Source organism: Schistocerca americana, chromosome 6 (assembly GCF_021461395.2).
Source record: "Schistocerca americana isolate TAMUIC-IGC-003095 chromosome 6, iqSchAmer2.1, whole genome shotgun sequence".
Classification (NCBI taxonomy): domain Eukaryota; kingdom Metazoa; phylum Arthropoda; class Insecta; order Orthoptera; family Acrididae; genus Schistocerca; species Schistocerca americana.
Window position 1 is genome coordinate 347,632,741 of NC_060124.1, and position 20,769 is coordinate 347,653,509.

The 20,769-nt window shown below is 37.0% G+C and overlaps 1 protein-coding gene across 1 annotated transcript in view; it reads right to left on the reverse strand.

Annotated features, from left to right (window-relative positions):
- The window catches only part of LOC124619729, a 503,325-nt gene that overhangs the window by 308,746 nt on the left and 173,810 nt on the right, over nucleotides 1-20,769 (reverse strand). The window contains exon 7 of the mRNA XM_047146296.1: nucleotides 13,412-13,504. Coding sequence (XP_047002252.1) covers nucleotides 13,412-13,504 — 93 coding nt within the window. The remainder of the gene's footprint in view (nucleotides 1-13,411; nucleotides 13,505-20,769) is intronic.

Genomic DNA, 20,769 nt, shown 5'->3' on the forward strand with positions numbered 1-20,769 from the left:
TCTAAAATGAGTAAGTTTTCAAGCCACAATATTGCCATGCCAGATTACAGTTTTTTTTCTAATGTGGTGCACTATATATCAGTAGTTGACACCTTGCACAATATTTAGGGATGGAGTGGGATTTGCACAGACTACCATAATACGAGGGTGGAACATAAATAGTGGCAACTATTTTATCACAACCAATACAAAAGAGTTACATGTTTGCACTTGTTACTGTCCTTCAAAGTAGTCACCAGCGTTGTGTAGAACCCGTTGCCAGCGATGTGGAAGGTGTACAAAAATGGCTCTGAGCACTATGGGACTTAACATCTGAGGCCATCAGTCCCCTAGAACTTGGAACTACTTAAACCTAACTAACCTAAGGACATCACACACGTCCATGCCCGAGGCAGGATTCGAACCTGCGACCGTAGCGGTCGCGCGGTTCCAGACTGAAGCGCCTATAACCGCTTGGCCACTGCGGTCGGCGTGGAAGGTGTAGTATACCGTTAGAAGAGCCTGTTCTGCAAACACATTACATTCCTCCACGGCAGACCATCAATGAACAGTATTACTGTTCGTTTTTGGAGCACCACGTGTGACCAGCTTTGCAAAAGAAGTGGAGACATTTCCTGCACATCTCACCCATCATTTTGCATGACAATGCACGGGTGCATACAGCACAAGCTTGGCTTCTCTGTTCGGTCGATGGGACTGGGAAGTACTGTACCATCCATCATACTCCTCGGACATAAGTCTTTGTGACTTTGATTTGATTCTGAAGATGAAGGAACCACTTCGTGGCATTCGCTTCAGAACTGTTCCAGAGATTCGACAGGAGTAGACTGCTCCATTCACACTATCAATAGAACAGGCTCTGCTAATGGTATTCTATGCCTTCCACATAGCTGGCAACGGGTTCTACACAATGCTGGTGACTACTTTGAAGGACAGTAACAGGTGTAAACATGTAACTCTTTGGTATCGGTTGTGATAAAATAGTTGCCACTATTTAAGTTCCAAGCCTGATAAATTACCAAATTAACAACATGCCAATCAATTCCTTGCTCCTACAACTGTTCTAAGATTTGCATCAGTTTCTCTTTATTTTCAATCAATCGCCAGGAATTTGAGAAACTAGATATTTAGGGCCACATATTTTAACAGACAAAGTAACTGGTGTTATTTATTACCAATTTATGTGAAACACATAATCTATGCTATTGCAGGGAGTTACCATTGCAGAAAGACAACTGATATGGTTTCTACACATTGAGGCATTATGCTACTGAAATGGGTGAGAGGTTTGCAAAAGGTCTAGTATAATGCCCTCCATGTTCACCTGGTATTTATCACTGACTGTTCTGATTATGTGCATACTTCAAGGCATTGGAGTATTTCACAACCATCACCAACGCGCACATGTTACAGGAATGTGTGCCCCCATGCACATGACCAATCTGACAGCATCCAGGTGCGTTCACACGAGCTTACGATTCCTTGAGGAGGAGGACCAAAGGACGACTTAACACTCCGAAATCAGACTGCCAAAACTGTTCATTGGAATAAAGAAAAGCAGCCTGAATTAGTTTGGGACCATAAAAATGTAAATGTGGTATGTCATTGGTGGCTGGAATATCTCATGGAAACTGTGTCCCTCCTCTGCACACATTGGCCCCTGTCCTTGCGGATACGTGTGAAGGGTGTGTAGCATAATTTTTGTGTTGAATGATGATGGATGTTGATGATGGCAATGATGATGACGATGATGATGATGATGATGACAGAAGGGACAGAGTGAAACCAAGTGCCAGGACATAGCCTACTTAGTAACAAGGGGGGCGCACTGAGCTTAACATCCCCATCTGAGGACAGATTACCATCAGCAGTGTCACATGTCCTAATTTCATGAGACACTGCAAAGAGGCTTGGAATTTGACCCAGGCGCAAAGACTGGTGATCAGGACTTTATGCTATCAGCTCTCCTCCCCTTGCTTGCAAAATACTAGGTGCAAATGTTTCATCCACCACCAGTATCTGAATTCGCTTTTACCTCCGATTGAGTGCCACTGCAAATGTGTGTGTCACCGACCTCATGTAACGGGCAAGTGTTTATCAGGCTACAGTGGAAAATGTTACAACAAGATTTAAAGGCTGCATGCTAATACTGAAGTGAATTTAGGTTACAAAATAATAAAAGTCACTGTTTGATTTCAAAAAACAAATGTAGTTTTTTCAGACTCAAATGTGAGAAAGTTACCCATCCGTCTCAGAAACTAATAGTACAAAATTGAAATATTAATCTTCACGGTGCCATTTAGATGAGACACATATATTAAGGGTGTTTCAAAGTTTTACCATCAATTATCTTGCAGTGACAGATAGTGTCTTGGGGAACAACTTTTGTAAGAGACACAATGTTCACCAAAACTTCCCAGCAACACCAGATGTCTTATTTTTGGTTATTCCTCTGAGATGTTGCAGAGTGTAGGCAATCTGCAGCATGCATATGTGCTATGTTTGCCAATAATCCAGCTATCTGCTCCATATGAAAGTGGGTAGGGCAAGCAAAATTCTTGATTATCTAACTTCTTTTGCCTGTTTGTACTTCTATCACTTTTGAGTCTTGGTTATTTTGACCACTCACACGGTCCCCACATATTGGGCTGGTGGTAGGTGTAATACACGTTTATGTTGAGTTGGAAACACTTCACTGGACTTCCAGATATCATTATCTATTCAAAAAGTGTGTTTGTATATTTTCCAGTGAAAGATGAAGGTTTGCTTTGGAGAGCGTATTTGATTTCTTTACAATCATACAAACGTTAACCATTTCTGTGTTTGTTAGCATGGGCACAATGATGAGTAGGTCCTATTATCTTCGTGTGCACCTTTGTTATTAAACCTGTAATTTTCATTTATGAAAAAAATCAGAAAACATGTGGTGCTTTAAAGAACCACCTGGCCTTATGTGCCATTGTTGACAAAGGCTATTGCCCGAAAGCTTTAAGTGTGAAAATCTTTATGTTGTGCCGATCTGCGATTCAGCATCTCCGCTATATTGTGAGTGGTAACTTTCCTTCTCATAATATTTTTACATTACATCCTGGATTTTCCATTGTTTGAAGAGATTGGACTGTTATAAATGTTTTACTTACTTTTCCCTGTTTCATGTCAGGTCTTTCACCTTTGAGGGGAATACAAAGAGTTAACTTTGACTGTAGGATGTCACTCTCTGGAATTGGGGTATTTTTATGGAAAGCCAACAAAAGTGTGTGTGTGTGTGTGGGGGGGGGGGGGGGGTTGTTCCAATTACCATGGAACATAACTAACATACTAACATTTATGGTTAGAAGCAGAAGCACGGCACTAAAGTAAATATTCAGTGTCCTTCAGCAGTAAAGGACTACAGTCTTGTAAGGGAGGTGTGAGTTGCTCTCTTACTTAGATCTGCTTATCGGCTGGGAAGAAGACCCAAAAAGCATTTTAAATGTTTATGATATGTACAGTGGGCTGTATGTAAAGTTTCCATTGCGTAGTTTAGAAGAAATGTCGTTCAGGGACTGATGGACCAGACGAATGTAAAACATATCAGTCCCAGAGCTGCAAGTAAGTTCAGACAGAAAACAATACATACATCACATGGAAGAAATTAGTGTTGAAAGACGTAAGATTTGGAAACAGAAATGTTCATTTTGTAACTTTTGTAGCAAACAGGGGTAGTTGTGAGGTATATAGTAAAAGGAAGATTCAATCAAGATAAAACACAAAATGTTTATTTTGTGAAGTATTTCTCTGCCGAAATGAAAATGGTTCAAATGGCTCTGAGCACTAAGGGACTTAACATCTATGGTCATCAGTCCCCTAGAACTTAGAACTACTTAAACCTAACTAACCTAAGGACAGCACACAACACCCAGTCATCATGAGGCAGAGAAAATCCCTGACCCCGCCGGGAATCGAACCCGGGCGTGGGAAGCGAGAACGCTACCGCACGACCACGAGCTGCGGACGCCGAAATATGTTTGCTGAATTACATTTAGTGAGATGCAATAACTTTGTAATGTTCACTACTTTGTACTGTACCAAAAGCTGTTGGTTAGCAGTGCACTGGACAACCAGAAAGTACTAAAAGATACTACCTTTGCAAGAGAAAGAAAGAGGGAAAGAGAGAGAGAGAGAGAGAGAGAGAGAGAGAGAGAGAGAGAGAGAGAGAGAGAGAGAGAGAGAGAGAGAGAGAAATACTGGAAAATTAATGTGTTTCTGATAATTCAGGTAACAAAGGGTTAACTCAATCTTAAGGCTTTCTTGTTGAAAATCACACTATGAATTTACTGGAGGAGTTAACACGCAGATGCAGCACACCTGCTTCATAGGTCCAGCTATTTTGGTGAAATCTCGTCATCCCATGGCTGGCAAAATTCAATAGAAAGATGCCTTGTGGCACTGGAAAGTGTCAGCTAACATTTTGTCTCCAACAGAAGTTGTTCATCATTAAGTGATCTACCACACCTACACATTTGAGGCAAGGACTTTGAAACACCATGTATATCTTCAACACTGCAATCCAATAATAACTGATATGGTAAATGAACACTGCTGTAACATTCAGTCATACGTACTATTCACACAATTCTCTTTTACATACATTCTTATCAAAAATACAATTTCTCACTAGTCATTGCGATTCCCCTAGTTGTTGAGACTCTATTCACAGTGAGCGTGAAGCTTTCAAATGTCTACTTTCAACCACTACCAAGTTGTTCACCACAACTACTACTGAACTAATTTCACTGACACAGCACTCTTGGCACTTCAGCTTCAATAATCGAGACCTACACACACCCTTGAATTGTAAAACTAAACATGTAAGAACGCTGACTGAAGGATCGTGGATCCCTTACAACATATATGAATAAACAGTAACCACCGTGACCACCATCTGTATTGTCAAGAAGACAAATGAGTTATCTCATCAAGCATTTTTTCCAGAGACGTGTTTATTGCACTTCAGTTTCTAGTTCCTGAAAGAACATAGGACAAAGTTTTGTCAAATCCGGTATAGTTCTATTACGATTGATTACGGAGAGCAGAAATGATATACATGATTAACCAAAAACAAGAAAAAGTGTAAACTTTCAAGTTTTCCATGAGATCTAATAAAGTGTTAGAGAGAATGAAGGGTTAATTTATCCAATAACATAAAATAAATAAGCCTATGTCACTGCCTCTTCACACACACAAAATGAAAGAAATACTTTGTGAACAGCAGCATAAAGATGCAGTTTGTTCAGCCTGTATTTCAATGCAGCCATCTTCATTGTTCACCTAACTACATACAAAACCAAAACAGTAATAAATTAATGACTCAGTAGTCATGGGAAGGTGAATGTACTATTGAAATGAAATGTCGTGTGGCTAGGGCCTCCCGTCGGGTAGACCGTTCGCCTGGCGCAGGTCTTTCGAGTTGACCCCACTTCGACGACCTGCGCGTCAATGGGGATGAAATGATGATGATTAGGACAACACAACACCCAGTCCCTGAGCTAAGAAAATCTCCGACCCAGACGGGAATCGAACCCGGGACCTTAGGATTGACATTCCGTCACGCTGACCACTCAACTACCAGGGCTGGACTAATGTACTATTGATTTCACTAAAATAACCACTCCAAGTGTGTTAACATACCAACTATACTGCCTGACAAAAAAGTGAAGTGTCCAGAAGAGATGGTCGGATGTCAAAGCAACTTTTTATATGTACACACCATTGGCTGCAGTTCTCTGTGACAGGGAGAATGGCCACCAGAGTGCGAAAGTTTTGTTCATATTTAGTGTTGTGACCAGTCCTGGTAGGCCTTAAGGGTTACAAACATTGTCAAATGTTGAGTGATCATTGTAAAGGACACAAAGATGCTGTTTACTCATTTAAAACAGCGTTATTTGGCACCTGACAGTTTGAAAAGGGCCTCATTGTGGGTCTCCATTTGTACAGTTGATCGAACTGGGCAATCACTTACATGGGACAATGACTAGCAGCAACCCATCTAGGGTATTACCGTCCCATGAGTAGACTGTCATTAACACTAAAATGCAAACAAATGTCTTTGGAGTGGGGGCCAGTGATGAATGGCATCGCATTGTGCTGAGCAGTGAATCACGGTTTTGCACTACCCCAAATGAACACTGTCTGCGAGTATGGAAAGACGTGGGGAATGATCCTATTATTCCAATGCTGCACTGAGTAAGGATTATAGTAAGTGCAAGGAGAGACAGCTTTAACTGAAGTTTGCAAGCCAAAGTAAATACCTGATTTATTTGGTGCATTGTTTTAGTTCTGTCATCTACAGTTCCTCATGTCCAATATATGTCACTCAAGATAGTTGAGTATTGCATCCGCCAGGTCCTGGCCATCATGTCTTTGAATGGATATAAATACAACAGACCCCCCTTCTGCTAATCCCAGGATATTGCCACAACACAAGACACAGCTTAACTGATCACCGTGCACAATCTCGGGACTTTAATCAACAATGACAGAATAATACCTACCCACAATAATTTCTGCCACTATTTCTTCAACTACCCTCTTCCCCAGGATACTGATTACTTCCTCAAATATAGCAAAAGATTGATATGACATTTTTCCCTTTCCATAATCCTTATATTGACATGTGGGTAGCAAGAAATGGATCAAATTCACCTATAAATTACATGCACATCAAAAAGTTAGTATTATGAACACTTCCAAGTACATCATCAATAACTCTGTGACAGTCAATAAAATTCTTCTGGATTTGAGGCCACATTGTCACTACAAAATTCCGACGTTTTGGTAACTACTGAAAGATGCCTTCCTCAGTGTGTATTGCTATCTGCTGAATGAGCAGTGCTCATGAGAAGTGCTCATTCAGCAGTTAGCAGTACACCCTGAGGAATGCGTCTCGCAATAGTCGCCGAAACATTGGAATTTTATAGTTGATAATGTGGCCTCAAACCCTGAAGAATTTATTGATTGTGACAAAGGCTGTGGAAGCCTATGTTTATAACTCTGTGATGCATTATACCAGAATTGCACTTCAATTTCAAGTTGTGTGAGCAATTTTCCATCTATACTGGTTAGAGGCAAGGTTCTGTTTTCATTTTATTTAATTTTATTTTTTAAACTAATAATGCAATCTCAGTGCCTTGAACTATTTTTATGAGCTGGAATTATTTCTGGGTACTTCCTGACCAGGAAATGAGGTTCTGCCAAATCCGATGTTGCCTCCAGAGTACTGGTACATGGTGGACAAAATAACGTTCACCGATTTTCTGAATATGCTAAATAATGCATATCTGTAATTTCACTGTTGGCCAGCTTTCTCTGAAAAACGCATTAGTACAGCATCTTGTCGTACCATCGTTAAACGGAAGTTTTGATATTGAAAAATCACTTTCTTTATTTTTTTTATGCCGTTCATTGTGATGTAGTCATGGGTTTTTTTCCATTTTTTCCTCAAGGAAACAAAAGCACAACGTCGAATGTTTCTCAACAATGATGGACATTCCATTTTCATTTTTGTTTGGTAAATTGTTTTTTCTTCATTTTTGGGCTTATCTGGTGTACGTATTTCTTCCCGCTTTTCTAAAATTTCACTTGGTGAGAGTAAATTCTACCTAAATTCTTTAAGAATTTTGTAAAAACGTTATTAAAGTGCAGAACTTGTGTCATCTCCTTCTTCTTCTTCTTATTCTTCTTCCTGCTCCTCCTCTGGTTTCTTTTACCAGAGGTCGATTCAGAGACCCACATTGTCTGTTTCAGTCATTTCTTCAGTGAGTACCAAAATATTGCAAATCGGCATCCATTAACAACAAGGTAGGAATCACATCTGAAGTAATTTGCTCTATGATTTAACAAACTAAAGCAAACTATATTCAGTCATTCGCTTGAAAATCACACAGAGTGGATCTGCTGCTATCTGCTATTATAGGCATATGCGTAATGTAAAAAAGTTAACAAATGCATGATCACAAGTTAATTCATCATTTGACTCATGTTCATAAAACATGCCACTGAATGTTTCAATAGTACATTGTTTTGTTTATGAACTGGAAAAAACTGACACTACATAGCACTTTTCTGCGTGTGCATCAACTAAGATTCCTCAATGAGCAGGAGAGTAAAATTTTAGGGACATATGCATTGTGTGGAAATTAATCAGCACTGGCAATGTGTATCAATTAATTTTCCCCTAAAAGCAGGAGATTTAAATTTTAGGAAATTATTCAATGCCCATGGTTTTCATACAATTTTCCACAAATATTGCTGCATCCTGAAACCCATCACCCTGGCCAATTTCCCAGCTTGCCCGCCCCAACATAGCCTGCCCGTACCTCATCACAGTAAAAAGAAATTTTCCATTTGAGGAATGACAAACAAAAGAGTATAGACTGTCTTTGATGACAGGCCATAAAAGAAGTGATGCAGCTGCTAGTGATTAAAAGTATGACTGGCTCCGACACAGTGAATAGTTTCTAGTTTCTGAAGACTCGGTATACTTGTTATAGTTATTAAAAAAGAGAATAAGTGGTATATAAGTCATGTTAAATAATGTGGAAACAGAAAAAAAATTCCTGCATACTCTGTTACACACATTAGCATTCTTTCTCAACATGCAGCCCACTAATGACCATAATGCCAACTGACTCAGTAAGCAAGAGTGAATTGCCTAATGGCAACAGATAAGTTTTATCATCCATTCTTATCTAAATGTCACAAAACTTAGGTCTTATTATTATTTGTGCTGTACAATGTAGAAAAAATTTAATAACTTGACGCAAAAATGGTTAAAGAAGAAGGAAATAAACATCAGGTAAATTTTATGGTTATCACTTACTTTACAAAGTCATTGGATCAATATCTCCAATTTATAGATTTTTCATTCAAGTAATTTATTAGTCTTACAAGTAAGGCAGAATATCTTCAAAGTAGAACCAAGAAGAAATAACTTCCAGCAAATAATGAGGTGCTTCAATAAGCAATGTCACATTTAATTGTGTTAGAAAAAAGAAATTAATTCAGTTTTGTTCAGGTTTAATTTGAGCCCAACCATACAGGAGCCAACATCACAACAATTTTAATAAAATAATTTTGGGTGTTAGACTTCATCATTATAAAAAACTAAAGCAACTAAATTCCCAACATATTGGCCAATTTTGAGCAATCCTCTTCAGGACTGTTAACCGCCTTGAAGACAACCACTATAAAATCAGTCAAAACGTTGCCAACTTAGTTGCTTTAGTGATTCGTAATGATGAGGCTTAATGCCTAAAATTATTTTGCTCAAAATGACACTGGCAGTGGAAGCCTATGAATGTATATCACAACATTTGCATGTTGGCAAAAACTAGTTGATTATCTTGTATTATATATTTAATCCCTTCACTCCACCTACACAGATTGCCAAAATATCTTTATTCTGTTCAATTCATTCCAAACTATGTGAACTGTCTAAAAAACTTCGTCTCCGACAATAGAAACAGTAGTACTGGGACATTTTTGAAAGACCTGGTACAGCTTATGCATAATACTACAGCTGCAAGGCATTCTACCCAGTAAATCATGCCACACTTATGTAAGGGGACAGTCATCCTCGACCATTAAGTAATGGTCTCTCAGGTGAAACATGATCAGTCTCTGAGAGGTGCCACGTGAATCGTTGCAGCATGAGCAACATGTTATTAGAGGATTGATGGATTAACACACGAATATTGTCCAAAACCCAATTATTTTAATCAATACGTTGGGAGGGGAGGGTGGAATTTGTTTCAGGATTTATCATTACATAAGAGATTCGAACTACAGATGAAACAGTGGACAGAAGATAGATGTTCCTTAAAGTATTTATTATGATTCTGTCAAAAGACACTCTATGTCTACTCCATCGACTCCTCATCGCGCAAGCACCCCAGTACCTTGCTTCAGAGATTAAAAACCTGTCATGTCATCATAATCGAAACACGAGGTCACTCTTATTTGGTATCCTAACTGTGCCCACTCACAAAACAAAAACTTTTGCAAACTCCTTCTCAGTTGCCGCTGTCCGCCTCTGGAACAAACTGCCCCTTACCTTGCGCAAAATTCAATCTCCTGCTGCTTTTAAGAAGAAGTTGAAGCATCTCCTACTATCATCCTCACAAAGTTCTCCACAAAATTAATGTACAAGGACAATCCCCTTATCTGTCAAATAGCAAAGCTAGCGTCTCCTAGCTTGCTCCCGAGATGCCTTCCTCTTCATCTTTCTCTATTAGCCACGCAATCTTCTTTTCCTTTATATTTCCTTAATTATGTTTCATCATGTCTCTATTCTTCTCCTCCCTTCACCATGAGTCTCCCTCATACTCCCTGCTGCCGGCACTCCTATCTAAAATCTGTCTCTTCAATAATGTCTAATTGTAACAGTACTTGTGACCTAAGAATATAAACTCTATATGTATGTATTTTTCCAGGTGTACCTTTCAAATTGTTTACTTCACTTTTTGTACTAGATGTAGTTTAACATGCCTACTAAAACGTATGAATGTAAAATAAGTAGAATGCCTGGTTAGATGTAAGAGAGGGCCTGATGGCCCTAATCTTGCCAGGTTAAATAAATCAATAAATAAATAAATAAATAAATAAAAAGTTGCAGTATTTCATTTTGATTTTGATTTGGTAAAAGGCATGTATGGAATGACGCATTATTTCTGCAAACATTTATATGGCATGTGTTGCCACTTTTATGTTTATCATTAAGATCAGGCACTGTTGGTGCAGCCTAAGAAGGCCAGGCTTGAAAATGAATATGTAAGGTTCAAAACTAGTCACCTAATATAAATACTGCAACTGTTGACAGAATTGTTAATAAATGCTTTAAGAAATGTAATAAAGTTGCTCGTTGTCTCTCAACAAAATGTTGAACCTGAATAAGAAAGTTGAGGTTCATCATAAAGAAGACATCAACGGGGAAGATCACGGTCCAGTGTTTCTGTATGCAGCTGGGGTTAACTGTTTTTCCCAAAGAAAGTACAACAACATAAGGAGATCAGAATATTGCTCTCCTAATCACAATGATAGACAAAATTTCCAAGCTTTGCACAAGGAAAAAGCAAATTTTTGCTTACGTAAGTGGCTTTACTCCAATAAACATTAATAATTAGCATTCCTAATTGTTTGAACAGTGACCCTATTCTATAGACCCGACTCTCAAACTCGCTTAAATATAAATTCTTCCTTAATCATCAGTATGTTTCTTCAAACCAATGACCAACTGCAGGCCTTTTGCATAACTACTTAGAAAACAATGTCACAGGGATATTGCTAGGAGAAATTATTGGTTTTCCTTAACATTCTTGAAGTTTTCAGTTTTAGGCTGCCATATCTCTCAAAGAATTCACTAGTCATATGACCATCTGTCGCTATGAGCCACTATGATACAATGTAACGCTGAGTGGCTGAAAAATGTCATTTATATATAAAGACAAGAGAACAAAGATGCACATTAGTTTTCCATAGCCTGAAGACCAACTAGGCCCGAAAAACTTTTGGAAACAGTGAAGGTAATAATCTGACACATAAATGTAAAGGGAATGATAACACCTTGCAATGGAGAGCTTTTCTTTGAGAAACGGCTGCATGCACTAAAATACCCACAGTTTTTCATGAACACTTGAGCTGTTGTGTTTGTGAATTGACACTTTTTCATAACCTGAATATAAATGTGTGCAGGTGGGATCTGACAAAGTAGACAAAAAACTGAAACATGTACCCAGCACATCAAGAAACCCGAAAAATATAGTTCATGAGAGAGTAAGTCCTAAAAGCATACTGATCAGCACTCAATACAATTGACTGAAACCAGATGTATTCTTGTACTTTTAAAATGAATTAAATGTATATCTCAAAGTAATGCAAGCAAGCAAATATTTAAACTGCCACCAAGGCAGGGATATAATAGCAGTATGTAATTAACAAGTTGTCGGTGCACAATTTTAAGTACGCATTATTTCTTTTTAATGTTGTGCTATTTACATCAAAGCTGTATTCTTTACATTATTTTCAAAACTGCAATAATGATTTTAGAAAGATTGGGCAGTCTGTTTGCTGCAGTCAACTGGTACCTCTTACAATTACTTTGGATAGTTCTTTGCGTGGCCAGAGACAGAAGCTGTTCTATGCAAGCATAGTCTTCATTTACATATGCTTCTGACAGTTATGAGTTTCTTGGGCTCTTACCTTCCGTCCCTGATGAGGTGGCATTATTTGGCCGCAATTAAGCAAAAGACAAAAATATGTAAGCGAAGACTGAATTTTATACAGGGAGTATATTCAACTACATCATTATACTGAGGTAAAATAAAAGTTGGTAATATTCAAAGCTTCTGTAATATGCATAACTGCTTTGAAACCTGGTAGAAGGAGCCAAAGAATTGGTCAAATGCTATTGCAACCACACGAAGAACTGTCCATGTGCAGCAGGAATTGTCACACACACACTCATAATGCTATTTCAGAGGAGTTCACTCCAGACAATCAGTGCATTTTTACAGGGTAGTATCTACCCAGTTTCTAAATGGTGTGTGCAAGGCATGCTCTATGCATAAGCAAGTGCCAAGCTGATTTATTATGAAAATATTTATAAAAAAAGTAAAAGAAATAATTTGAAGACAACAAAAATTCAGTAATGAATTTAGGAATGCATTTTAGCTAACATCTGCATGAAGGAAAATCGTGCTCAAAAATAACAACATGCAGTGACATGAATGTTGAACCTCCATCATCAATAATGACAGTCAATTTGGAAAAATCACGTTTCAATAACAGAAGTTTATTTATAACTTAAGTTTACAGAATTTTATAAGCTTCAGAAGCAGTTATTTTAATGGAGCAGTTCATTTAAATGGATAACTTGAAAACATGTACAATACTTTATGAAAATGTAATCTTTCTTAATCAGAAGAGAGAGTGGTTGCTAAAGTTTGTGGGAACCACTGAACAGCACTGAATACGAGTGCAAGTCTGGCTGAGAGAATTAATTGTGAATGCTTTCATTATGGGCTCTTGTTAATGAAGACTGGTGACAAGATATATATAAAAAAAAAAATTAAAAAAAAGTGTCTTCTACTCTGTACCCTATGAGGAAGATAACATCTTTTCTATGAGCTTCAGGAATCATCAACAAATTGTTCTATTCTATTAAATTCAGACAGAAAGAAAAATTATGAATACCTGCAGATGACAGTAAATGCTACTAAATGGTATTTCTGTGCTGACAAATTGTGTATTGCAGAAATGACAGTCTTAATAGTACCTATTTCTCTTACTTACACCATTCAAGTGAAATTATGAATTAAAAACTTCTCCTACACAAGAGAGAGATGCAAAATTGGTATGTGATGTCATTACATACCTGGAAGTGCAGAATGATTGTCCATATGAGGCCCAGGATAAGTTTGGGGTTTCCATCCACAATATCGTCTGCACGTATATTTACAAGTTTAATCTGAAAATATAAAATAGTCCCTCTAAATATGACATTCGCAAAATCAAGTCACAGTTCATATAATTACATATTTTTATTGCAAGCTGAATTATGAGATCATATAAGATAGCATAATATGGTAACATCTACTGAGTCAACTAAACCACAGAAAAATCACAGTATGATGAATTCATAATAGAATTAAGTACTTTATGAAAGGTATGGTTCTACAGTCTCCTTACACTAGACCTACAATTGCTCAATATGTACAACATTGCTCTGTGTGATGTGTATGTAAATCAGACCTAAAATTATTCAAGAACTTAACTATTAATTACCCACAACCCACATTATAGGAAGTCTACTTTAGAGAAATTATATATCACCTATGGACAAACAAATCATAATTTGATATCAATCTACCACAAATTTTAACTCAAAACAAATACATGAAACTGACTATATGCTCTCATTGCTACCCATATTAAAACAAGTTTATGTGAAAACTCAGAAGAAGTTTCTGTGAAATCTCTGACTGGAGAATAGTGCATTTATACAAAACAGCATTAATCAGTTGGTTTTGTTTTCTAATGTAACTGCTATACTCTGAGGCTAACTGATTACAATGCATATCCCAAAACTAATTGTTTCATATTCTGTTGTACACTGAGGTGGCAAAAGTCATTGGACAGCAATCTGCACACATACAGATGACAGTAGTATCGCATACACAAGGTATAAAAGGGCAGTGCACTGGCAGAGCTGTCGTTTGTACTCAGCTGATTCATGTGGAAATGTATCTGAGTTGATTATGGCCACACAATGGGAATGAACAGATTCTGAAATTGGTATGGTACTTATAGCTACACACATGGGACATTCCATTTTGGAAATCCTTCAGGAATTCAATACCAGTGTCAAGAGTGTGGCAAGAACACCAAATTTCAGGCATTACCTCTCACCATGGTCAACACAGTGACCAATAGTCTTCACTTAACAACCACAAAGTGGGACATATGATGAATGTATCCGTTAGCACAGTATGGCTAAATTTGGCATTAATGAGCTATTGCAGCAGATGACCACTGTGACTGACTTTGCTAACAGCACGATATCGCGTGCAATGCCTCTCCTGGCTTGTGACCATATTGGTTGGGCCCCATATGACTGGAAAGCTGTGGCCTGGTGAGACAAGTCTCGATTTTAGTTGGTAAGAGCTGGTGGTAGGGTTCGATTGTGGTGCAGACCCCAAGAAGCCATGAATCCAAGTTGGCAACAAGGCAATGTGGAAGCTGGTTGTGGCTCCATGATGGTGTAGGCTGTGTTTACATGTAATGCACTGAGTCCTCTGATCCAACTGAACTGATCAATCACTCAAAATTGTATGTTTGGTTCCTTGGAGACCATTTGAAGCCATTCATTTTTATGGGTGACAATGCACCATTGCACCATTGCACCATGTCACCAGGCCACAACTGTTCACGACTGATTTGAAGAACATTTTCAAGAATGTATCCAACAAAAAATTAAGAAAATTCACAATCCGTTTCACTATTGTTACATTATCCTCTAAATATGAGAAATGCAATTTTTATTACTGAAATAAACTTTTAAAAACCTTACAGTAAACACAGCAAAAGCCAGGGACTTTGTATTTTATCAAGTAACTGAAACTGTCTAAGAAGTGAGATTTTTGGAGTATAGATTGTCTTTGCCAAGAACAAGCCATAAGTGAGAAGTGATTTAGTTGTAGGTGATTAAAGGGAAAAAGTATGAGTGGATCTGACACAGTGAATGTGTGCCCAATGATTTTTTTGGTTGTTACAAGGTCCACATAACATAGGTTACTTACAATGATGCTTCAGTGGAATAAAAAGAAAAGTACTGTTTGGCCACAGCAGGTGTAAGAAATATTTGTATCAGAGGATGAGGTCTTAAATTTGGAATTTTTTTAGCATTGTAAAAGGCTTCCCAAGTGTTTTGAGTGATTTAGACAAGATAATTTTTTAATAATAATTTCATAGTCATTATTTCATAGAACAGGATCGATGTACTACTGCCATACATGCCAATCATCAATGTTAAATTTTATAATGGCTGAGGATTATAACTTGGCCAGAAAGTAAAACTCTTCATGTTCAAAAGTACACATTGTTCCTAATTAATTAATGTCATGAATTTAAATTTGAGCAACAACAGTAACTACAAACTTTTGAAGTTAATAGTTAAAAGAATTGTTGAAACCACTGAATTTGGAAAATAAAGCACATTTAAGTTCTTACTGAACTATATTAATTAAATTCTCTGTAATTTTGAGAATTTTAGCATCAAAGTCCTGCAGCTCAACATATCATCTGTAGGGTGAGCAGCAATCTAGCCTGTTAATAATGTAGTTTACACTCCAATCTGGACTTTCCACTGTTTGAAGACTTGGTTGTCATATTCCAGAGTTTTACAGTTCTTTAAAATGATTAGCATTTAAATATAGTCATAAGGAGAGAATTTTTAACTATTTGGAAAATCTATTTATCAAAATTCTTAGCACTAAAGATGATACTGAGGTTACACTATGTCATTATCGCATTGTGTTGTGATCCATTCTGTTTTCATTTTATTTCTTATTACTTTAAACATATCTAAATTTAGAGTATGAACTCTGATTTAACTTTTTTTTGTTTCTGAATATCAGAATTTACTCTCACCCAAGTAATAACTGATGTCAGGGTTTCAGAAATAAATTGTTTGCTTCAGGAATGGTGATCAAATTACTTAATTACACAATTGAGATTCCTCTAAAATTCAAATTTTAATAATGATAAATCTGATGAATCAAACTTAATTTATCTTCCTAACTATATTTCTTTACACTTGGTCTTTATTAACACAGTGCACTCAATTCTTGTACTGATGATGGTTTTACCATTTTCAGTGTCATTTCAGTCAATTTGCTTCAGAATCGGTGCCTTTCCAACAAATTAGGAACACACAGACATCACAGATTGCAACATGTATTAGATGAGGTGGGAAGGTTAAACTGAACTCACTTTTGGGAAAATGATGGTTCAAATTTTCGTTTGGCTGATAAAGGTAAAGCTGAGATGTTCCTTTTAAAAGGCCACAGCCCATTTCCTTGCCCATCGTTCCCTAAACAAAGTTTGTGTTCCCTCTAGAAAGCCTTTGTAATTAGTCAGATGTTAAACCATAATGTTATTTCCTTCTTAATGTGTAGCAGAATGTCAAATACATAATGTGTCAGAAATGACGAAAATAAACAAGGGACTTTTTTTGTTTAACATATGTTTCTGCTATAAAAACATAATTTAACTACACATGTAAGACAGTAACCCATTTTCATTGAAGTCATTAATGCTTCCATTCATTGTACATTAAAAATTTTTGATAACTTTAGGATTTATGGTTACTAGGATATCAGCAGTGCATCAATTTGTAGGGAGTGTTTGAGTTAGAAATCAATTCAATAGTTTCAATCACAATCATCAATATTTGGGGATGGTAGTTCAACCAGTCTATGTCAGGCACACTGGGCTAAACTGATTGGTTTGTTTCCCTGAGAAACTTTCTGTGACACTATGGAAGCTATATAATTTCAAATTTTTGCAGAAACATGGCTCTTTGACACAGTTCTACAGACAACAAGCATGTTTCCTCATATTTCAGATAGTGTCGTTACGGGTAGTAAAGTAGAAGACTGTAAAAGAAATACATATAATCACTAGTTCTCCAAGGAGGAAGTCTCACAAGTTCATTTCATTTAAAATGAATGGGAACTGCTTTTCCAGTGGTCACCTGCTCTACTTAGGATTTATTACCTTCCCATTACTATTTAAAATGCCGGTGATAAGAGAAATGTACTGATATATCGTTAAAGAATATAAACTTTGAATTTTTACTGATCATTATTGAAAACTGTATAAGCACCCAATTTCTCACCCATACACACATTTTTATTTGCTGAGAAGCACTAGCACCAAGCAGTATGATGCCTGTTCTTCACAAGGTTCTTTAGTAAGTGATCAATGTAATAAACTTCATTAAAAATCGGCCACATACACTGAGATGTTTTCATCCATAAGAAACTAATACTGATGAAGAAATTGTCAGATGATAAACATATGGTCTTCTTTCCCCCCCTCTTCATGCAGTTGTAGAAGACAGTGATCTTCCTTTGAGTGAGGAACCGAAATCCGTGTTTCTGGATCAGTCAAGTGAACTCAGTGATTACTGTCTGAAGTACTTCCCAGAAGAAGCTGATTCACACCAAAGGTTCAGATATTTCATCAGTCCAAAACTTCCTTCAACACAAATTATTGAAGACAAAGAGTAATTTATCTATATTTCTTTAGACTCCACACTGAAATCTTCAATCGTTTTCTCAATGCTAAAGTTTTGGAATCTTGGTGAAGCAGAAGCATACACAACTAGGTAAAAATATCCTACAAGTTTTATACGTTTTGCGACATTCCACTTACCTAGGGTAGGTTCTTCAGCATTGGCAATCAACAACATGAAATTCAAATGATGAATGGACGTCGAGAAAGAGAATTTAGTTGCAATTTCCAACCTTGTGTCAAGATTTAGAATGAAGAAGAAGAAGAAGAAGAAGAAGAAGAAGAAGAAGAAGAAGAAGAAAGATCATCCTTCCCACTGATATCGATGTAAGAATACGATGTAATAATACTAAAAGTTGATTGAACAAGGAAAATCCCGGATGGAATGTAACATTATGAAAAGGAAAATTGTCACTCACCATATAGCGGAGATGCTGAGTCACGGATAGGCACAACAAAAAGACTGTCACAAATAAAGCTTTTGGCCTTAACTCTCCTTTTCATAAGGAAAGTTGATTGAAATACATTAAAAGTTAATAAAGAAATTTACTCTTATCCTGCCCCCCTCAAGTCTGACGTCATGTGCGAAAGGAGCCATGTTTATGTTCAGGGCAACGGAGCCATTGACCCAAAAAATTTGAGAACCACTGCTACATAGCATAATTTTGACTTACAACACCAAGAAACATGGAGGCAATCATGTAGCGTAAAATTGTGACAGACACAAATTATTAAAAATAATTAACACTTTAAGAAGATCAGTGAAATCTCAGGTAGTGTGTCAGGCACAGTCTGACATTGATGGGATAAAGTGCATTACTGTGAGCAAGTAGTAAATTAATAATATACTTCAGAATCACATTTGCATCTCTCAAAGGCATGTTTAGCTTATAACTCTGTTAACTGTTCTTTTATTGTTTTAATTTGTACTATCATATCAAAATTTCATACACTTTTAACATTATGACTATCCTCTGTTGTGCAAGGGTTATTCCTATATGCACAAATTGTTTATTTGTTTCATTCTCCACCACACATTAATATGCAATTGCAGAAATGGTTTTGCAGAAGGCCAGAAGAGGCTGCTCAACAAACGCTTCTACCAGTGCTCTTAAACAAATACACCTGTTCAATGAGTAACTTCTCAATTGCATAGCTCTTCCCACACCTCACTTCCATTCAAAGTATCTCCTTAGCTGAGGTCACAAATGCCTGACTGTGAATTTGGACTCTGAAGTAGTCACTTTGAATTTTGCTACTGAAAAAAATGTCTATTTCCACTATTTCTGCAAATGGATATATGAAAGCATAAAATTTCTGGTTATCAGACTTTGAAGAGAGAGTTTGATTTAACCCAGTGTATTGGCGCAGTGTCCCACAGAGTGAGGAAATATGATCTGTTGTAATGGTACATTCCATAGTAAGACACATTGAAGTCTTTGGCTCCCTTTGTGCTACTTAAGAAATAGGCTGTGTCTGCACTAGGTTTCACCTGCCACCAGCACTACCATCACCACTTACACAAAATCAGAATACCACTTGGATGTTTTCACATATGAGATATCAAAGACATCAATAGCAAACAGATTCAGCTAAGAAGTCTGACACACAATCTATCCAAAGAGCATCAGCTAGAAAGGATTTTGCCAGGCCACTAGTTACAAGAGCATATAAAAAATTATCTTCAAAAACTCCTTTATGGTACAGATATTAGCAAGAAGAAACAAATTAAAATTTAGCTTAGCTAATTAACTGCTCTTTTCGTATATGCCCTAATATTAAGTCTAGTGCCAAGATTCAGAACAACTTCAGGTTTCCTTTCTTCCTCTCTGCACTTTTCCTCCACTCTTCTTTTACTTGTCAATGAAAGAGATTTTCACTTTATCAGTCACTGCATATTTACTTGTCAAGAATAGGGTCTTCCAAGCTGCCTTCACTATTTATTTTGAACTCAATGGCTCACTACATTCACAATGCCGATGCAACTGCCATCACAAATCCTATAAGCATCAAGAATTTCTACTTAACAACAAATGAGAGAACTAATGACTCAGATGCAAAGTATAAATCAACATGTTACACACAAAGTCGCTCTTGAGTATTTTCTTCCATTTCTGAGGACATTATGTTTAAACACTGCGAAGTCCAGTATGGAATAACAACAGTTTTATGGAAAGGATAGACTGCTACTCAAACTATCATAACAAGTCACAAAATGACACTATGAGAAAGACTGCTAAAATATTTACTTGTAAGTTTTCAGACAAAGACTTTCTTCAGAATTTGCCCAAACATTTAGGAGTAAATATTTTAGCAGTCTTGAAATTGTGCCTCTCTGCAATTCAGTGACTCCTGTATGTGGAGAGTAGCTATCTATCCTTTCCACAACATTACGTTTTTGTGATATTCTTCTATGTATTAGAAAGTACAGTAGGAAGTAATTAAGATTAAAGATTAATACCCCATCATCAAGTATGATGGTCTCTAAAAAGCGAGCAGAAGCTTGACTTGGGGAAGTATAGTGAAGGAAATTGGATGCGACCTCTTAAAGGGAATATCCCAGCTTTCACATTAAAGAAATTTAGGGAAAGCCTAAACCTGGATGGCTGGTTGGACATTTAAAGCACTCTCGTACCAAAAATGGTTGTTTACACTGAGCTACATCACAAAGATACACTGTATACAATTAAATGTAATTAGTTTTAGTAAATCAGCTGACTCCAAAGTATGACAACTACATTGGAAAATGAAAGTAGCACTTGAACTGATTGATGATGTTTTGTATACATTTACTATCTATTGTCTGCAGTCTGTAAATCTTACTCTAGTCAGTGCTGATTATCAAAGTGCTTTACTTTCACTAGGAAGGTAATGTTACAATGATTTTGTCAACACAGGTACTTTATATAAAATAAGACAGTGCCAGTAAGAAATTAA